General features: G+C 41.3%; 1 protein-coding gene across 1 annotated transcript in view; it reads right to left on the bottom strand.

Moving 5' to 3' along the window:
- LOC121284946 (low-density lipoprotein receptor-related protein 1-like) overlaps positions 1-19,292 on the bottom strand; it is a 1,922,347-nt gene that overhangs the window by 964,331 nt on the left and 938,724 nt on the right. The window contains exon 12 of the mRNA XM_041200912.1: positions 4,814-4,994. Coding sequence (XP_041056846.1) covers positions 4,814-4,994 — 181 coding nt within the window. The remainder of the gene's footprint in view (positions 1-4,813; positions 4,995-19,292) is intronic.

The following is a 19,292-nucleotide window of genomic DNA, read 5'->3' as shown; positions in this document are numbered from 1 at the left end:
TGCAATGGGGTGGGAGGTTGGGTCGCACAGGGGTTGCATGGTGAGGGTGAAGAGACCCACTGCCTGGAGTTATGGGAGAGAGAGTGAGTGAGTGTGGGGGAGAGAGAGAGAGAGAGAGAGAGAGAGTGAGTGTGTGTGTATAGGAGACAGAGGGAGAGAGAGGGGGGAGAGAGAGAGAGTGGGAAAGAGAGAGAGAGTGAGGGAGGGAGAGAGTGAGTGAGTGGGGGAGAGAAAGAATGTGGGAGAGAGAGAGAGAAAGAGAGAGTGAGTGTGTAAAAGAGAGAGAATGAGAGAGAGTGAGTGAGGGGGAGAGAGAGAGAGTGAGTGGGAGAGACAGAGTGAGTGTGGGCATGCATGTGTGTGTGTAGCTGACTCACTCGCATTCCCAGGATTTCCACTCACCCTTACCAAAATAAAATCATGCATCCTCGCTTCTTGCCACAGAGGGTTATATTGTTGCCATGATGACTGTGGATACCAATGCTCAAAGAGCGTGCAGGATTCTACAGGAATCCAGTAAGTTTCCCTTCAAAACATTGCTAGGAACGCTAGGGGTGGCATGAATCTGCCGTCCTCTCTCAGGATGACATTATTCATCCCCTTATCACCGCCACTGCACCAGTGCCCTGCTGTTGCCTCTCAGCCAGTCAGCCCAGACTGTTGTTATCCACACCGATTTGGTGCCATTTGAAACCAAACTTCCAGGGCCAGAGCTGCTCGAGGTCATCCTGCAAGGCCATCTGCAGTCCCCGCAGTGTGAGTCAGTGGCCTTCCATGAGCCATGCTGCAGTTATTGGGGTAGCACTGCACAGGAGCACTAAAACTAGCAAAGGCACATGGAAGACAGGCACTAAGGGAATGCACAAGGGTGATTAGTTGATTGGAGTTTGGTTATAAAGTTGATTTGGAATGTTTGTTTTGTGGTGGCTTGTATGGCATTCTGGCCAAGAGCATGCCGTGATGGTCAGCAACAGACGAAAGGTAATAGGTGGGATTGTTTTTAAAGGGGTAATTAGAGTTGCATTCACCGGTACCATGGTCAGATGAGCTGATCACGGACAGCTTGGCCGGAAAGGGGCTTTGTTGATTGCCTCTTCCATTCCTCCTCCTCCTCAGCTGTTCACTGTATACCTAATGAAAAGGCTGTGCTGTCATGATGGTGCAGGATGCATGTGGAGAATGCAACAGAACCCAATGAATCATGAGGTGCACCCTGGAAAGTACTGCAGAGGTCCTCTAGGGCACTCCAGACAGCAGAAATGTTGCTTAAGCACCTGAAAGGTCTGCTGGATGACATTTTGCGTGTAAGCATGATTCTTCATGTTTAAGCTATATACGAATTAGGAGCAGGAGTAGGCCATTCGGCCCCTCGAGCCTACTATGCCATTCAATAAGATAATGGCTGATCTGAATGTAACCTCAACCCCAAATTCCTGCCTACCCCCAATAACTTTTCACCCTCCTTGTTAATCAAGAATCTATCTAGCTCTGCCTTAAAAATATTCTAAGACTCTGCTTCCACTGCATTTTCAGGAAGAGAGTTCCAAAGACTCACAACCCCCGAGAGAAAAAATATCTCCACATTTCTGTCTCAAATGAGCAACCATTTATTTTTAAACAGTGACCCCTATTTCTAGGTTCTCCCACGGAGAGGAAACATCCTCTCCACATCCGCCCTGTCAAGACCCTTCAGGATCTTAAAGGTTTCAATTAAGTCGCCTCTTACTCTTCTAAATTCCAGTGGATACAAGAAAGGTACAAACTGCATGCCTGAGTCAGGAACCAGGTGGTCAGCAAGCAGCTCTCGTATTCCTGTTGCCAGCCTCTAGTTTCCCTTGGTGGTTCAAATGCTGATAGTACAGAAGAATGCTGAAGAATAAAGGCATCATGACAGTCACCAACCAGGATGTTGGGCATTGACCTGCATTATATGCTGAGGTTGGGTGCACATCAGCTGGATTTTGAGAGTGTAGAAAACCTTCTGGTTGCAATAAATCTACAAATTTACATGCAGCGTCCACAAAGCGACATGAGTAGAGTCAGTGGCACCATGCACCATGCGGAAACCAGCTGTCCTGGCTGTCACTGTATTCTTACTTCACCTACTTCTCCCTGACAAGAGAGAATGAAATGTATTCAGCTCTACTTGTATTCAGAGCAACTGCGGATGGTGAACTAGGAGATGTTGGAAATCTCACCCTTGCTCCAACCTGGAAGGAGCCCAATGTGAATAAATTAGTAGCCATGGTCACCATCAAAGAGACTGGCAATGCCGTCCTCACACTGCTCTGAGGTTGTAGGTGTGTCAGCAACACATTTCAGTGAGCAAAACAGAGGCATCGCACATACTGTTCCCCACTGAGATTGAGGTAGGAACATTGCTCATTATAGGCCCTTCCTCCAGTTGGGATCCATTCTCCTGCTCCTCCTCCCTCTTTGAACAGCTTATCCTTTTTGCCTCCTCTGATACTTTCCCTCCCATGCTGCAGGCCAAGGGGGATGGAAATTACAGCATCCATGGCTTGGAGTAATTGATTTGCCCAGAACCCTTCAAGTGAGATCCAAGGCCTTCGTTGCATGCTTCACCACTCCCTGTAGTTTTCAGCAACTCTGAGCAGTACAAATTCCAAACACATTTACTATCTCAGCAACAGTCAGTAGAAATCAATCAACAACTAAGCTGAAAGCGGTTGATGATCCCTTTAAATAGCACTCCTGCTGCTGAACTCATGTTCAGCTGTTTGAGACCAAGAGCTGATATTAGCTGGACTGTTGCGGTCAAAAAAAGCACGGCTGCTGCCAAATTAACATTACACACTGACTGATGCTCTGCCTACTCTCCACACTTCTGGTGCATGTACCCAATGTCCACACTAACAACCCATCTGAAATGCTATCCAGCAAGCCCACACCAGGGGCAGAATTTTGCCCTCGTCGGGAGGGCGGGCCTGGGAGCAGTCACAAAGCCGACCACAGCCCGCAATCGGGCCCTGACATGAATTTCATGCTGGCTGGCCAATTAATGCCTCAAGGAGCTGAAGATTTTTATCAATATAAATAAAGAATTTTAAAATAACGAAAACATGTCCCCCAGTCACATGAGCAGGGACATATAAAATATGAGTGCAAAACTTTTTCTTTTTAGTCACTGGATGAAAGGCCCGTGGGTGAGGTTTCACCAAAAATGCAAAAGCCACTTGGCCTTTTTGCCCGCCTGCCAACTGAATGGTTGGACAGGCAGTGAAAAATTCCAAACAATTAGTTGACTAGGGGCCTTAATAGGCCGCTTAATTTTCGGCAGGTGCGCTGCTGGCTCCCGTGCATGTCTGCCGACTGAAATATCGCGCGAGTGTGCGATGATGTCGGGACACTCACCTGACATCATCGCACATCATTTTACGCTTATTTGGGTCGGGTGCGTGCCCGCTTGACGTGCGCAACATTCTGCCCCAGAAGTGTGCTAGTGACACAAATGCCATTTTGGACCTCAAATGACACTTCTTACAATGAAAATAGGGATGCTATACAATTACATTTTGAGGCAATATGTGTGGATGTCAGATGATGTCAAGTTTATATTGAGTCCCTTATTGACAGCCTTAACTTCTCAAGGAACTGCCACTTGCATTAAATAGAAACAGGTGTCTATGAATTCTGTCAGAATAAAGCTTGATAACAATTTACTTTGGCAATAAAATTATCAATAAGTTTTTCGTTTGAAGTATCAACTTCTCTCTCTTCTATCCTACTCTATTCAACAAATATTCCTTAGAACTAACCTCAGATATACATTTCTACTGCACCAATTCACACATGCAGCTATATCCAACCATGAGTGGGCACCTTCAAGGGAGGAGAGAGGAAACTGGAGGTGAAGAAACTATTTGAAAAAGTCAGGAAACAGCATGGAATAAAAGCCCTGGCCAACAGCTGCTCAGACATGAAGCCCCTGGATTATGCTAATAAGGGGCCTAAGAGGTCTATGCCTCTCTGACACTCAAGCCAGAAAAACACTAAACATAAGAAATCTTCAGCATTCAGGATTACCAGGTCGACGTGCATCCTAACGTGCAGCCCTGAAAGAGTCTGCCACCAAAAAACTTAATTTTTTTTTAACCTGCTTATATGAATGTGAACTGCTCCTCCTGGCTCCACATTAAAATACTGGGCTGCTTCCAGCTGCAGCTTGCTTCCTTGTGATTGTCTTCTCTCCCCTTCCAGACTTATTCTAGATCCTCAGCCAGAATTTCAGCTGGCCAATCTTGTTGGCACCCCACCCACCTCCAGCATTGTGACTGTGTCTGCAGCTCATTGGCAATTTAAAAAAGAGAGTCTGACAGAACAGACTCTTTTGGCTTGAGGAACGTGCACTGCACCCAAATTGTGCCCAATTTCTAGGGCAATAAGTTAGCCTGGCTGACAACCCACAGCCTCCAGTGTAATTAGTGCTTCTACTTGTGTAGCTGGACTGGAATTGTTGTTTAGAACTCCTGTTTCCATTGTATCTTGTGTCCATAAAAAGAACTGTTTAAGGATATAAAAGATTTTATGGGTAACATTATATTAGACTTTGAAAATCTAGGAAATAATAATTGCTCATTTGCAGATTTACTGTGGATTTCCTGTAGGTCTATGATACTAACAAAAGCCTTTTACTAAACAGTCACAATGTACAATCTGTATTAAATGCACCATCCTCCAGGGGTATCAAACATATTTCTTGTTTTATTCAACAAAAACCTATAATGAGTACAAGCTTACTAATTATACTATCAGATTGAGTCTCCTCAAGTTTGTAAAAGAAAGCACTTACCCGTGTAAAGGATCCAGAACTATTGCCCTTGGATGCGACATTTCACCTTCTACCAAAGTCTTCCTAGTCTGAGAAGCCTTCTCCAGTCTTGCTACACTTATAGTCTTCTTGTAACTATCATCTGTCCAATACAAGTTATTTCCAATCCAGTCCACAGCAATACCTTCAACATTATTCACACCTAGAAGTTAAAAGCAAGAAAATGTGATGACATTCTGGAGGTAAAATGGCATTGAGTTGGCAAGTCTCGGTGAGTTCCATCAGCCCTGTAATCACCTCTTGTCCCAAGTTAAAATCAGGGCTACAGTTCTTATGCATAGAATGTATAAAGTGTGTATAACTTTGATGATATTTTCATCAACACTGTTTAAGGAGTTGTTATCGCTCATCGATTGAAAGCTGATAATACACAGCAAGATGATACACAACATAGGTTAAACGCCTGATATTTAACATTACTGGGTTGGAGAAATACAATTACACTCCCTTGTACCATTGTGGGGATGGTCTCAGACTTTGCCAGTATAGACGTTTTGTTTACACTGCTGCATATTGGAGGAAAAACCAAAACACTGTTCAAAAATAACTGCCACTTACATAGAAATAAAAATGGAAAATGCTGTCAACTTACATAGAAATTGGAACCTGTTATTTCCAATACAATCTATGACAGCAAGGCACCAAATGCATCAAATTTGAGGATTGTCAGATATAACATACATATATTTTATGAACCTAGCAAGTTGGAATTATTTGTCCCAAGAAATCTGCCTCAATCTGATGATTTCAATGCTCTGCTTTCCTTGCTTTCAGAAATATACCCAATTGTTTCATGAATGGATTTTTACAAATCATTAACAAAAGAAACATTTAAGAAGCTAATGGTGAACTGCCTTCTTGAAGCTCTGTAGTCCAAATGGTGAAATTAGTTCCAAAGTGATGTTTGGGTTTTCCAGGATTTTGACTCAATGAAAATGCAGGAAAAACAACAATATACTGGTATATTGAAGTCAGGATGGTGTGCAACTTGAAGGAGTGCCTGTTGCCTTTGTCCTTCTAGCAGCTGAGGTTGTGGGTTTGGGAAGTGCTGTTACTTAGCGAGTTTCTGGACTGCACGGTACATGTTGCAGCCACACTGTGCCAGTGGTGAAGGACTGGATATTTAAGGTGGTGGATGGGTCATTGATCAAAAGCACTGCTTTGTCTAAGTTGGTATCATCCTTCTTGAACACTGTTGCAATTACATCCATTCAGGCATTTGGACAGTGTTCCATCACATTCGTCACTTCTGTCTTGTAAGTAGTGATGAGGTCTTAGGAAGTTGAGTGTCGCTCATTGCAGAATATTTCCTCTTTGACATGGTCTAGTAGCTACAGCATTTATGTGGCTGATTTAGTTGAATTTCTAGCCAATGATGACTCCTTGGATGTTAATTGTCAGAATTTAAGTAATTGTAATGACACTGAATTTCAAGGTAGGTGGTTAAACTCTCCCTTGTTGGAATTGGTCATGGCCTGGCACTTCTGTGGTATAGTAATGGGCCACATCAGCCCAAACCTTGATATTGTCCAGGTCTTGCTGATTGCAGGCATGGATGGCTTCATTTTCTGAGTAATTGCAATTGGAATGGAACATCGTTCCTCCATCAATGAACAGCCCCACTTCTTATGATGGAGGAAATGTCATTGATGAAGTAGCTGAAGATAGTTTTGTCTAGGCTGCTGCCTTTAGGAACTTCTGCAATGATGTCGTGGGTACAAGACCATATTGATTTTCCTTTGTGCTAGATTTGGCTCAGAGAAGCAACAGGAGACTTTTCTCCCTGATTCCCATTTACTGAAGTTACTCGAGCTTCTGCCACACTTTGATAAACGAAGCCTTGTTGTCAAGGTAGCCACTCTCTCCACACCTCTTTTGCTCATATTTAGATCAAGGTTGTAATGAGATCTGGAATGGAGTGGAAGCCAAACCAAGCATCGATGAGCAGATTATTGTTCTTGTCAAGTGATAACATTGTTTATGACTACATCCATTACTTTGCTGATGAATGAAAGTATGTAAGCTGATACATTGTTGGGCTGAGTATATCTTGCTTTTTGGGGACAGGACATACTGGGCAATATTTCACATTGTTGCTTAGATGCCAGCGTTATAGCTCTACTGGAATAGCTGACTTATTCGCCTGGTCTTTTCCAAGACCTTTTGAAATTCTCTTTTTCTTTGTCTAGAAAACAACATAGACTATCACTGAATTACTTTTAAAATGTAGTCAATATTCCCTTGTTATCTGCTCAAAATCTTAATTTAGAAATATCCATTAGATCTTTCTTTTTGTCTCCCTGTGAGTAAATAAAAAGTGACCAAGAGAGTTCCTGATACAATTTGTAGGATATGATTATTGTTGTCAGGAAAATAGCTACCCTTCTAATGTCTAACCAATTTGTTACCCAATGTATAATATCTCTTTTTAATCATTACCATTCTGTTTGGCTATAAGTCTCTTGATACAGACTTAGTAAATGTTCCCTGAAAGTTAAGATATATATCAAGGCATATGGTACTAATTTTATTGTCAAATCTACTACATACTTAAAAAATTTGAATATATTTGTTAGGCATTACTTAGCTTTCATAAATCTCATTAAATGCATTTAAATTCTTTCCTTAACAATGTCACTCCACTATATTTCCCTCTATTAATGTCACACTAGAAAGAATATTGGCCTGAAATTACACATTGCAATTGTAACAGATGGATCCTTACCATGTTTCACTAAAATTCTCCTCTCCGCTATTTCGAATAGATAAATGGTTTAACACTGCCACTAAAATAGTAGGGAGAAGAATTTCACATGAATGTGTTAAGCATTTGTATGCTAATGTACTGTCAGGAGCAAGCTTGCAATCTTTTTCACTTTTTTAATGTCAGAAGTTGTTTTCCAATCTTCTGGTACAATCCCAGTGTTCAATGAGCTATAAAACATTTCTGCTCCAGTATCCACTATTTCCACCTTAATTTTCTTAAGTGCGCCTGGATGCATTAAATGTGCTCCTCACTGAAAATTTAAGTACTCCATTTTTATTGCCTTATGTCATGTGCCAGAGTGTATACTTTACCTTTTATGTTACTATTATTTTCTTGGAGAGAGAAAACTAATGTTTCCATCATTCTATTTTCCTCATACACTATTTTATTCTCATGTTTAACGGACTCATTTTTTTTCTTTTGTACTTTAACTATTACAAGAAGCATATTCAAAATTTACTCTAAATAACTATTTAGTTCTTCTAGTTTTCTCTTTTCATGTATAAAAACAAAAAAACTGCGGATGCTGAAAATCCAAAACAAAAACAGAATGACCTGGAAAAACTCAGCAGGTCTGGCAGCATCGGCAGAGAAGAAAAGAGTTGACGTTTCGAGTCTTCATGACCCTTCGACAGAACTTGAGTTCGAGTCCAAGAAAGAGTTGAAATATAAGCTGGTTTAAGGTGTGTGTGTGGGGGTGGGGGGGGGGGGGGCGGAGAGAGAGAGAGAGAGAGAAGTGAAGGGGGGGTGTGGTTGTAGGGACAAACAAGCAGTGATAGAAGCAGATCATCAAACGATGTCAACAACAATAGAACAAAAGAACACATAGGTGTTAAAGTTGGTGATATTATCTAAACGAATGTGCTAATTAAGAATGGATGGTAGGGCACTCAATGTATAGCTCTAGTGGGGGTGGGGAGAGCATTCGCCCCTTTCATGATGTTACTGAGAATCGTAATATTCTCATTGCAACCAGGAGTTGCCACCAGAAATCCCTTCTGCCTCAGGTCAATCTGGACCGCTTCGCTTCAGCGCTTGGCGATGATTTTTGTGTAGAGCCGTAGTAAAATCGGGCCGATTGTTATTAGCCGCCAGTTGTCTATATTCTTTAAATATCTTAAAATCTTTTATGCTCTCCCCACCCCCACTAGAGCTATACCTTGAGTGCCCTACCATCCATTCTTAATTAGCACATTCGTTTAGATATTATCACCAACTTTAACACCTATGTGTTCCTTTGTTCTATTGTTGTTGACATCTTTTGATGATCCGCTTCTATCACTGCTTGTTTGTCCCTACAACCACACCCCCACTCCACTTCTCTCTCTCTCCGCAACCCCCCCCCCCCCCCCCCCCCCCCCCCCCCCCCCCCCCCCGCCCCCCCCCACACACACACACACCTTAAACCAGCTTATATTTCAACTCTTTCTTGGACTCAAACTCAAGTTCTGTCGAAGGGTCATGAGGACTCGAAACGTCAACTCTTTTCTTCTCCGCCGATGCTGCCGGACCTGCTGAGTTTTTCCAGGTCATTCTGTTTTTGTTTCTCTCTTTTCATGTGTTATTTTTAATTTTTTTTTAATACATTTTCCAATCTAGATATGAAGGCAGCATCTCACTGAATATGGCAATGGAGTCCGAGCAAAACTAAGATCAATATAGACCAAAGAGAATATCCTCCCTTTTGGAGCTCAAAAGAACACGAATGGATTGGCGGCATCAGGAGCAGTGATAAAAACAGAAAATGCTGGAAAAGCTCAGCAGGTCTGAAAGCATCTGTGGAGACAGAAACAGAGTTAATGCTTCAAGTCCGTATGACTCTTCTTCAAAGCCATACTTCAGCCTGTGGGTGGATCCAGAGATCTGACACCACTGAATGTTCCAGAAAGGATCTGAGCTGTATGTTGGAAATTCTGTAAATTCCAAGGTGTTTTAAAGTATTGTAAATAAAGATTTTGAACTAGAGTCATCATCTGAGATAATTTAGTCATCTAAGGTATACAGTAACCTGGCACAAACATAACACCTACTTACTTTCAACACTTCTGTCAATTCTTATAGATATTAAAGCAAAACACTGTCAAATGTGTAGCATAAGGTTATCTGGTGTAGCAAGGGTTAATGTGGGACTAGGAAACAGTACTGCCCACTGTGTGATGTAAAGAGACACATGACCTGAGACTTGAGTCAATTGTAGACTAGACAGAGACCTGTGTAGGAGCAAGCATGGAGTTAGCTCATAGCTTGAGCTATACCCTGTATATATGTACATAGTTACATATTAACAATAAACACTTGAGCCAGGACTTTCTGGCCCCAACATGGTGGGACCCACTATGGGAGATTTGGCGGTCCAGCCAAAGTCCATTGACTTTCGACAGGAGTGGACAATCCCTGAGGCGGGCACAGCCTGAAAATCCTGCCCTTAATTTTCAACCATACATGACTCAGAACCGCCTCATGATACCTACTGAACATACAACATGGTGGCAGCTAATGGAAAAACCCAGAACTTCTGAGAAGATGAAGCAGAAATTCAAAAGCTGGAAAATTAAAGGAGCAGCATTCTGACATGACTGATGGCACAAAGGGAGATTGCCTGAAAGATGTTCCATTGTAGAATTAGGAAGTAGGATGATAGAAGAAAAACCTCCACTATGCAGCTGAGGACTCTGCAAGGTCTCGTGGAAGTCCATTGTGAATGCCCACAGTGTTGCAGAGTCAAAGAACCTAGCAGGGGTGAGAAAAATTCAGTTCTAAGTCAGGACTATTTTAAAAAGCTTCAGTGCAGTACAAAAATGAGAGTAGTCCATTTCCAAAAGCATCTCAGCCAGCCCGGGTTCAGATTTGGCGCTCTCCTACGTGGTGGTCAAGCTTGTTGTGAGAAAAAAAAAGAAGAGGAAGGTTTAAAACCACAGCCAAAGTCTGGAATCCACTGTAAAACACACCACAATCCACTGATATCACAGGGAAGACCCCAAATCATTTATTTAACAAATCACTTCAAAAAGCTATACCCCAAAGATGTCACTACCACCATCACTTCGGCTGCCCGCCAAAACATGAGAAGAGCTAGAAGACTCTTTGAAAAAGTGGTTACTGTGGTACCATCTTTTAAGCCTGCACAACATTTAAAGATGCTTTCATCTGAACTTTAAAGCAACCATGGACAACAAATCAAAATTACCAGGCAAATTTGGACTGATCCAAGGGCCAGATCAAAGACAAAATTGGGACTTCGGCAAAAAAGTTTCTTAAGAAAAATGGTACCTTTAGGATTAGATAAAAAGACAGAAGCTGAACAAGTGAATACATTACTTCACTCAGTAGGTCCGATGGCTGATGATATTAACATGAGGCAAGGAGCAAATGGACCCTCAGATAAATTTGATGAAATATCAAAACAATTTTACACATATTTTAATCTAAGAAGCAATAACATTTTAGAGACAGCGAAATTTAACAAATGGGTCCAACAACCTGGAAAAATTGGTTGTTTTTTTAATAAACAAATTATACGGATTGGCTGAAGGCTGTGACTACAGTAACCTTAAGTCAGAATTAATAAAGGACAAAATGTTGTTGGAGTGGCTGACAGTGCCCTTTCAGACATACTACAGGCCGATGAAGATCTGTCTCTAGAAAAGGCCATCCAAATTGTCAGACAATCTGAAATCTGCCAACAGCACCATTCCATTTTACATGGCGAAAGAAAGCCATGGTGCAGAGCAACCCCAACTGTCCAGCTAGTGAAATACTAAAGGGGCAGAGACAATCCAGGCCAAGGAAGGCAATATCCAAACCAATCATGGGAGAGGGTTAGGACATATGTCAGTGCTGTAGAGCTAAACAACCTCACAGGCAAGAACCATGTCCAGGAATCTCAATGCAGTGTTTCAACTGCAACTGCCTGGGACAGTTAAGAAAGCTATGCAAAGCTAAGACATTCAGATGAATGGACAATCCCAAGGCAATCCATGAGATTGAGGTATCACACCAGGAAGAGACCCAACCATGCTTCTTGGGTGATGTCAAGGATCCTCGTTTCCCTTTTTGGAATGTAGACATCTCAGTAAATGATTATTTCACTGACTTCAAATTGGACACAAGAGCCAGTGTTATGGTCCTCTCAGATAAGGAACTGTGGCTGTGAGACCTCTGGCCATGAACGACAGACACACCACTCTATGGACCTGGAGGAATCAAATTTTCAGTTATAGGCATGAGCCTAGAACAGTTAAGGTATGGTGACAAGCAGATATTCAAAGTCATGTACGTGACCCGAAACTAATCTTTTTCTCCCTTGAGCAGAGAGGCCTGTGTTGCCTTTAATCTTCTTAAAAAGGCAGAAGACGTCAGACAAGCTCTGTAATCAACTACACGGAACAGAAAGTTCCTGAGAGGTCCACCAGGAAAGAGACTCTTGACTGGGACTTCAGCTCTGAATTGTCTTCACTCTTCGCAGAGCTGGCTTGTCCAATTTCTTTGCAGGCTGAAGAAGCTCCTTTTTGGTCAGAGCAACCAAACCTTCAGATAATCACCACTGTCCTTCGTGTGGAAAACACACATGAAAATGATCAGCAAAAGAAAAATGAGCCCAACACCAGGCTCCAGTGGTTGCTATCACACAAACGGTCAACACCATAGCACAGACACTGCAACCTCCAGTCAATGCGCAAATCTGCAAGACAATGCTGGAGTAAGAAACTAACGACCATCAACTCACCAGAGCACACCTCAGTGAGGCACATGGAAGTGCCATTGATTAAATCCAAATTACAAGGTGAGCCCACTGATGAGAAACTTCCAGAGGACTGGGAGAGACACCTTCAACACAAAGATCATGGCGGACCACACGGAAAAAGATAAACCAGGTTTGTAGCATGAATGAACAGAGTGACCACTCTCTCCAGAAAGAACAGGATTAGTCAGCGGTCCCCGAGCAGAGCAGATGGGGAGATGAAAAAGAGAAGCTCAACGCCAAGGAGTGGAAAACGTTTATCAGAACCAGACAACTGAATGCCAGAAATACAGGCTAGAGCTCAAACGTCGAATCAACAAAGATTGCCCAAATCAACACAGCCTACCACTCCTCCGAATGTGACCAGAACAAGTTCTGGAAGAATTGCCAAGCCTCCAGATCATCTAAATTTATAAAATTTATAAAGTGGGGGAGAAGGGGTGGTGTGATTGTAATATAAACACGTTGGGAAAAGACTTCGGGGAGGTGTAGTATAAAGGTATCTGGCATAGCAAGGGTTAAAACAGTACCACACCCAGTGTGATGTAAAAGAACACGTGCCCTGAGACTAGGGCCAGTTGTGGACTGGACAGAGACCTGTGTGGAAGCAAACATGGAGTTACTTCATAGCTTTGGCTATACCCTCTATATATGTACATAGTTATGTGTTATCAATAAACGCTTAATGTCCAACCATAAAAAACATAGATCCTCTTTGTGAAACCTTATGAACATACAACAAACAACATACAACAAATGCTTTTTAAAACAGCAAGTTATTACACACTATAGGACTTTCCAGAGTCTATTTAGGTAGCCCAGTTTTCAGAGAAATCATCGAAGTTGGTCAGAAGTGATCGTCCCTTCTGGATGAAGGCTGGCTGCTGCTCACAAGGTTATTTATTAAAACAAAAAATTATGTTTCCTCCTAATAATTAATTCCATTATTTTATCATATATTAATGTAAGACTGATGGATCTGTAACCTAAGTCTGTTGTGTCACTATTTTTCATAATGGCACATGTAAACCAATTTACAAGCTACCAAGGACTTTCCCGTAATATATCCACTCACTATGACCACCAGTGCCTCAAAAATCTCATAGGAGTCAGACAAATACTATCCATTCTGAGGAACTAATTTGTTTTAAGCACTTTAGGTCTGTCTAGGAATTCCATTTGATTTATGCCAAAGTGGTTCATTCTGCTGGATTATTCCTATTAAGGGAGACCATATTGTTCATATTTTCCCAAGTGAATACATGGAAGTAAAACATCATTGAGTATATATTAACTGTATTCTGTTCACACTCAGTTTCACCCCGTTAATTATGGTTCACACCCTTTCTCTGATTGCCCTCTGGGTTGTAAACTTTTGAAAGTTTTTTTTTAAACTGTTAAGCTTTGCATTTAAAGATAAGCTTTTCTCCAGATCCCTATTTGCTACTTTGACCCTTCTTTTAACACTTGTTTGCAGATAACCCTATTCAAGTGGCTACTTTCAACTTCTTCTCTGCAAGATTTGTAGAGATTGTTTTCTTCCCCCTTATTTCACTTTTCACTTCTAATTAATGGTTAATCCATTTAGGGTTATATTTATTGACTTCAGGTATGCATATATCCTACATGTTTTGTATCATGCATTGAAAGGTGTTTCATTTAACATTTACTAGTGTTGTACATTCCCCAACCACTCCGCTCCCAAAAAATGCTTAATTTGTTAGCTCACCTCCTTGCAATTAGCCTACTTGAAATAATTGATCTTGTACAGGTTCTTGTTATTTTTAGGCCTTGAGTCATGATAAACGTGTTTACTATATACCACGGGAGCCATCATTTCCATTTACTATGTATTTGGGCAAAACCTTCTGGTCTTCGAATTGTCGGAGACCGGATGTACAACTGAAGATGTGCGTCTTGAACCTGTGGAAGTCCTAATGTGTGGACTTACATGGGAATTGTCCAGCAAGTTTGAACTTCTGATGGGCAAATTCCCTGCTTCCCGGAACCCTCCGTGAATGTTTAAAACTCTGAGTTAAAGTTGGAGACTTCGGACAGATCTGGATAGTTAACCCAGGAAATGTTAGACAGTTTAAAATCCCAAACTTCCAACTGCCCGCTTGACTCAACTCTCCCCCAATTACCCAACCTGAATACCCATCTGACTGCCCGACTATTCCACAACCTGACCCGTCTACCCTCCCCAACCAGACCTAACAGCTCCCCCAACCCTACCACCCACTCACCCGTCTAGCCACTCTCTCACCTAGCCACTCGCCCACCTCATCACCCATTCAGCCACTCACCCATTCACTTATTCATTTCCTAACATTCAAAGACTCTACCTTTAACCTATTATATAGTAGTCGGTGCCATAAAATGGGGGTGCGTCCTGACTTGTTCCCCCTCTACTCTAATCTGGCGTTTCCTGAGGAATGGTGCAAAGCACACTTCTTTGACAACTGGGATTGAAAGATCCTGAAAGAAATGCACAGCAGTATCGAACTGCGGGAAACTTTGATCCCAGTAGCAATCGCTCATCATTGCCACTGCTTGGAAGTTCTGGGCTTCTGGATTATATACCTATACCAATTCAAGACATGCACTGTAGCTCTAGCTTCCCTTGATGCACTGGATCATGAAGCAGTCATTTGTTATGTTTGCTAAATCGGACTGTGAATCACACAGTTATTTTAAATGTAATTTTGGTTGATTGCGCTCTCCTTTCTTCCAATAGTTCCAAATAGTTTTTAAAAGAAACGTGATCAAATACCTTCTAAATGTTGTTGAATGTCAGGGGGAGATGGTTAGGTTCTCTCTTGTAGGAGATGGTCATTGCCTAGCACTTGTGTGGTGAGAATGTTACTTTCCACTTATCAGTCCAAGCTGGAAGGTTGCCCAAGCCTTGCTGCATGCAGGCACAGACTCCTTATGTATCTCAGGAATGACGAATGGTACTAAACACTGTGCAATCACCATTGAGCATCCCCATTTCTGACCTAATGATGGACTGAAGGTCAATGACGAAGCAGGTGAAGAGCCTAGGACATTACCCTGAGGAACTCCTGCAGCAATGCCCTGGGGCTAAGATGATTGACCTTCAATAACAACAACCATCTTCCTTTGTGCTAGGTATGACTCAAACCAATGGAAAATTGTATCAATGATTCCAATTGACTTCAATTTTGCGAGGACAATTTGATGCCACATTCAGCCAAATATTATCTTGCCATCAAAGGTACTCCCCTCACCTCTTGAATTCAAATCTTTTGTCCCTGTTTAGACCAAGGCTGTAATGTGGTGAGTGGCCCTGGCAGATTCCAAAATGAGCATCAGTGAGCAGGTTATTGCTGATTAAGTGTTGTTTGATATCACTGTTGACAACATCTTCAATTACTTTTCTGATGATTGATGTTAGACTGATGGGGTGTTAATTGGTTGGATTGAATTTGGCCTGCTTTTATCGGGTAGATGCCAGTGTTGTAGCCATACTGGAACAGCTTGGCTAGGGAGCGGCTAGTTCTGGAACACAAGTCTTCAGTACTGCAACAAAAACAGAATTACCTGGAAAAACTCAGCAGGTCTGGAAGCATCAGTGGAGAAGAAAAGAGTTGACATTTCGAGTCCTCATGACCATTCAACAGTTCTGCGGACTTTGCAGGGTCAACTCGCAGGGTGTGCCTTTGTCATTTCCAATGCCTAGGTCAATGCTGGCTGTAACCTTTTGTTTTATTCATTTTCAACTTTTCTGTAGTGATTTGATACAACTGAATGGCTTGTTCAACATTTCAGGGGGCAATAAGAGTCATCCACATTTGAAAGTGCATATCAGGTATAAACAGTGGTTCAGCTGGTAGTACTGAGTCAAAAGGTTGTGTGCTCAACTCCAACTCTAGGACTTGAGCACAAACATCAGCACAAACACAAACTTCAGTGCAGTACTGATGGAGTGCTATTGTCAATGGTGCCGTCTTTCAGATGAGACGCTAAACTGAGGCCCTGTCTGCTCGCTCAGGTGTACTTAAAAGATCTCTTGGCACAATTTTAAAGAGGAGCAGGGGAGAACTTCCTGGTGTGCTGGCCAATAATTATGCCTCAATTAAGCTCACTAAAACAGATTACCTGGTCATTATTACATTGCTGTTTGTAAAAACTTGCTGTGCGCAAATTGACTGCTGCATTTTTTACATTATGACAGTGACAACACTTCAAAACTATTTTATTGGCTGTAATGTACTTTAAGTCATCTGGTGGTCATGAAAGGTGTTAATGCAAGTCTTTATTTCATTTCAGATAATGACACAGGGATGGAAATAAGAAAACTTGATAATAGGTGAAACATAGAGTTTGAGATTTGGTTTAGGATTGATCAGGACATCCAAGTTGTGCATTAACTGTTTTAGTTTCTACATCTTCAGAGCCTTTGTGATCTCCTGAATACAAATGAACTTTGCAAATTGTGAGGTATCTGTATATTTGCCTTCTGGTGTCTGTTAAAAACCTGGCACATAGAAAGACATGATTGCTATTACATTCAGAGCTGCAGGTGAAACAGTACTATCAAAAAGGTTGATTCCAAATTGACATGTAACATAATGCAAATGATTTGGTTTTAGCCTGTAACTTCTCTGAAATAAGACGATCCTCTATTCTCTGGAGGTTTCTTCTTCTGTTCTCTCCCTGCTCTTATAAACATCCAGTGTCAAAATATGCACTGACATACAATCATTTGTCAATAACAACTAAATTAGCAGCTAATTCAAATGTGACTGAAAGCTCAAATAACGTTTGAAAAATCGGAAGTCTGCTTTTAGCTAACTCTGCCTCCTCATTACTTGGTGTAATTGGCGTTTAGTCATTGATATAAACCTATGTGGGTGCACAATGTGATAAATGAACATTTGTGGCAATCTCAGCTAAAGCAGGATTACCAGCAAAATAATCATAGCATCACATTACTCCAACGTTGATAATTCTGGCACTCCTGTATTTTTTAAAAATAGTTATGTGGTAACACAGAATTCATAACGCAATGAAGGTGGCAACCGTAATTGTACGATCAAGCTTAAGTATTTGTGGCAGCTTTTAAATTTAAAATAACCTCAGAGGCATGTGCCTCATTGCAGTCTGCAAAGTTTATAAAAGCTCCCTCCTTCAAAGTGACATGTACAAGATCCATACACCAACTATTTTATTGGATGATAAGAATCATTTGCAATGTCGGACATGTTACAAAAGGTAGATTAGGACTATCGCAGCAAATGCAAAAGCACAGAAAAGTGTGTGCTCTCGCTATGTAGAATGGCATTTATGTTCAGCCCTATAAATGAAGAAAAAAACTTTCATGAAGAGTTTGTTCAAAATAGTGTACTCTTTTCACTGAGAAAGCATTGGTGATGTTCTGGTCAATATCATGACCATAGTAATGAGTGTAATCCTATGGTTCTTGACAGGTATTATTTCCAGAATTCCACTGAGAAAATGTAAGCAAAGGATTTTTCTCTCCAAAACTGCCCAAAAGCAGAATTCAGAATCATGACCCAAGAAGAAAGGATATGTCTAACTGTACAACAGGGCTCCTGTCAGTTATAAGCAGGGGCCTCCAACCGTGCAGACATCTGGGAAGCTAAATAATTCATGACCCTTCATTTACAAATCGCAAGCAATGTAATTCTATTTGGCAGATCAACTGAAAAACAAATAAAAGTTATGTGCCCTATCTCATTAATTAGGATTAATGATGTCAATGAACTGTACTAATTAATTTTCAAAATGTTCTATTTCAGGATCCCATTATTGTCACTTTATTCCTTTCCCCAGTTAGTTAACGACTGGGCTGAATCAGAAGTGGAGCGCATAGCTGGCGGACATTTGATGGGTGGAGGTAAGTCAAAGTTTAGGAAGTGTTTTATAGAGGTGCAGGGGGAGCAATTAAGGTAATTCTGCTGCCAAAATATTTTCCTTTAACCATTACATCAACTTTACTCATCACAACTTCCAATAATTATTTTAAGGGACTGTGGTTTGACTTCTTTTTCAATGGGGCAGCGGGCCAGACCATCACTTCAGAGGCATCACACAGTAGAGGATCAAAGTACCATCAGGAATCTGTCTATTTTCCAGCAACCCAATATGCATGGCCTAATGAAGTTCCTAACTGTTTCTAGTGGGAGCAATAGCTGCCTATCTTAAGGCTTGCTCAAAACAGCAGCAGCAAACTCCAGATGAGAAAATGCCGATAAATATTTTATTGTTATCTTGGTCTTACTATCTCCCCACCCCCTTTCTAGTCAGAGAACGGGATGGTACAGAAACCATAACTAAATCCTCTATCTTGTCAATGCATTCCTTCTTTTGAATAATATGTATTCTTTTTCTCTAGTGTATATGCGAAACAATACATGCATATAGGCCCTTGTATGCTATCAGCTCCACTTCATGTTTTTCATTTGTTTTCCTTTATTCCCACCTGTAGTCCACAGTTTCTCAACAGAGCACATATATCTCTATTTCACCACAGTAACATTCTAGAATGACTTTTCAGCCATGTTGTATCACTAACACTATCATGATACAGGTGAATGGAGAAGGAGAAACTGTGGCTAGTGGCTGAAAATTTATTCTGCAGATATTTATATTGAAGTTGTATATCCATTTCAGTCACCCCACACCTTTAAGTTGGAACTTTATTCAAGATGTAAGTGAAGGTCATTAAAATTCTTCTTTCATATGTTTGGATAAAAGATTTGCCCATTAGGATATTACTGAGGAAATATATAAATATGCATATGTGCTTAATTTTACTAGTTTTGAACAAATGGCTTCATTATGATTTTGAGTTGAATATTTTAGTTATTTTCCTGTGTTTTCCAGAACATGCATGGAGATTTTGTTCATATTGTGAGAGAAGGAGCTATTCCACTGGAGCAGGA

Source organism: Carcharodon carcharias, chromosome 12 (assembly GCF_017639515.1).
Source record: "Carcharodon carcharias isolate sCarCar2 chromosome 12, sCarCar2.pri, whole genome shotgun sequence".
NCBI classification, from domain to species: domain Eukaryota; kingdom Metazoa; phylum Chordata; class Chondrichthyes; order Lamniformes; family Lamnidae; genus Carcharodon; species Carcharodon carcharias.
This window is presented reverse-complemented; position numbering and strand designations above follow the sequence as displayed.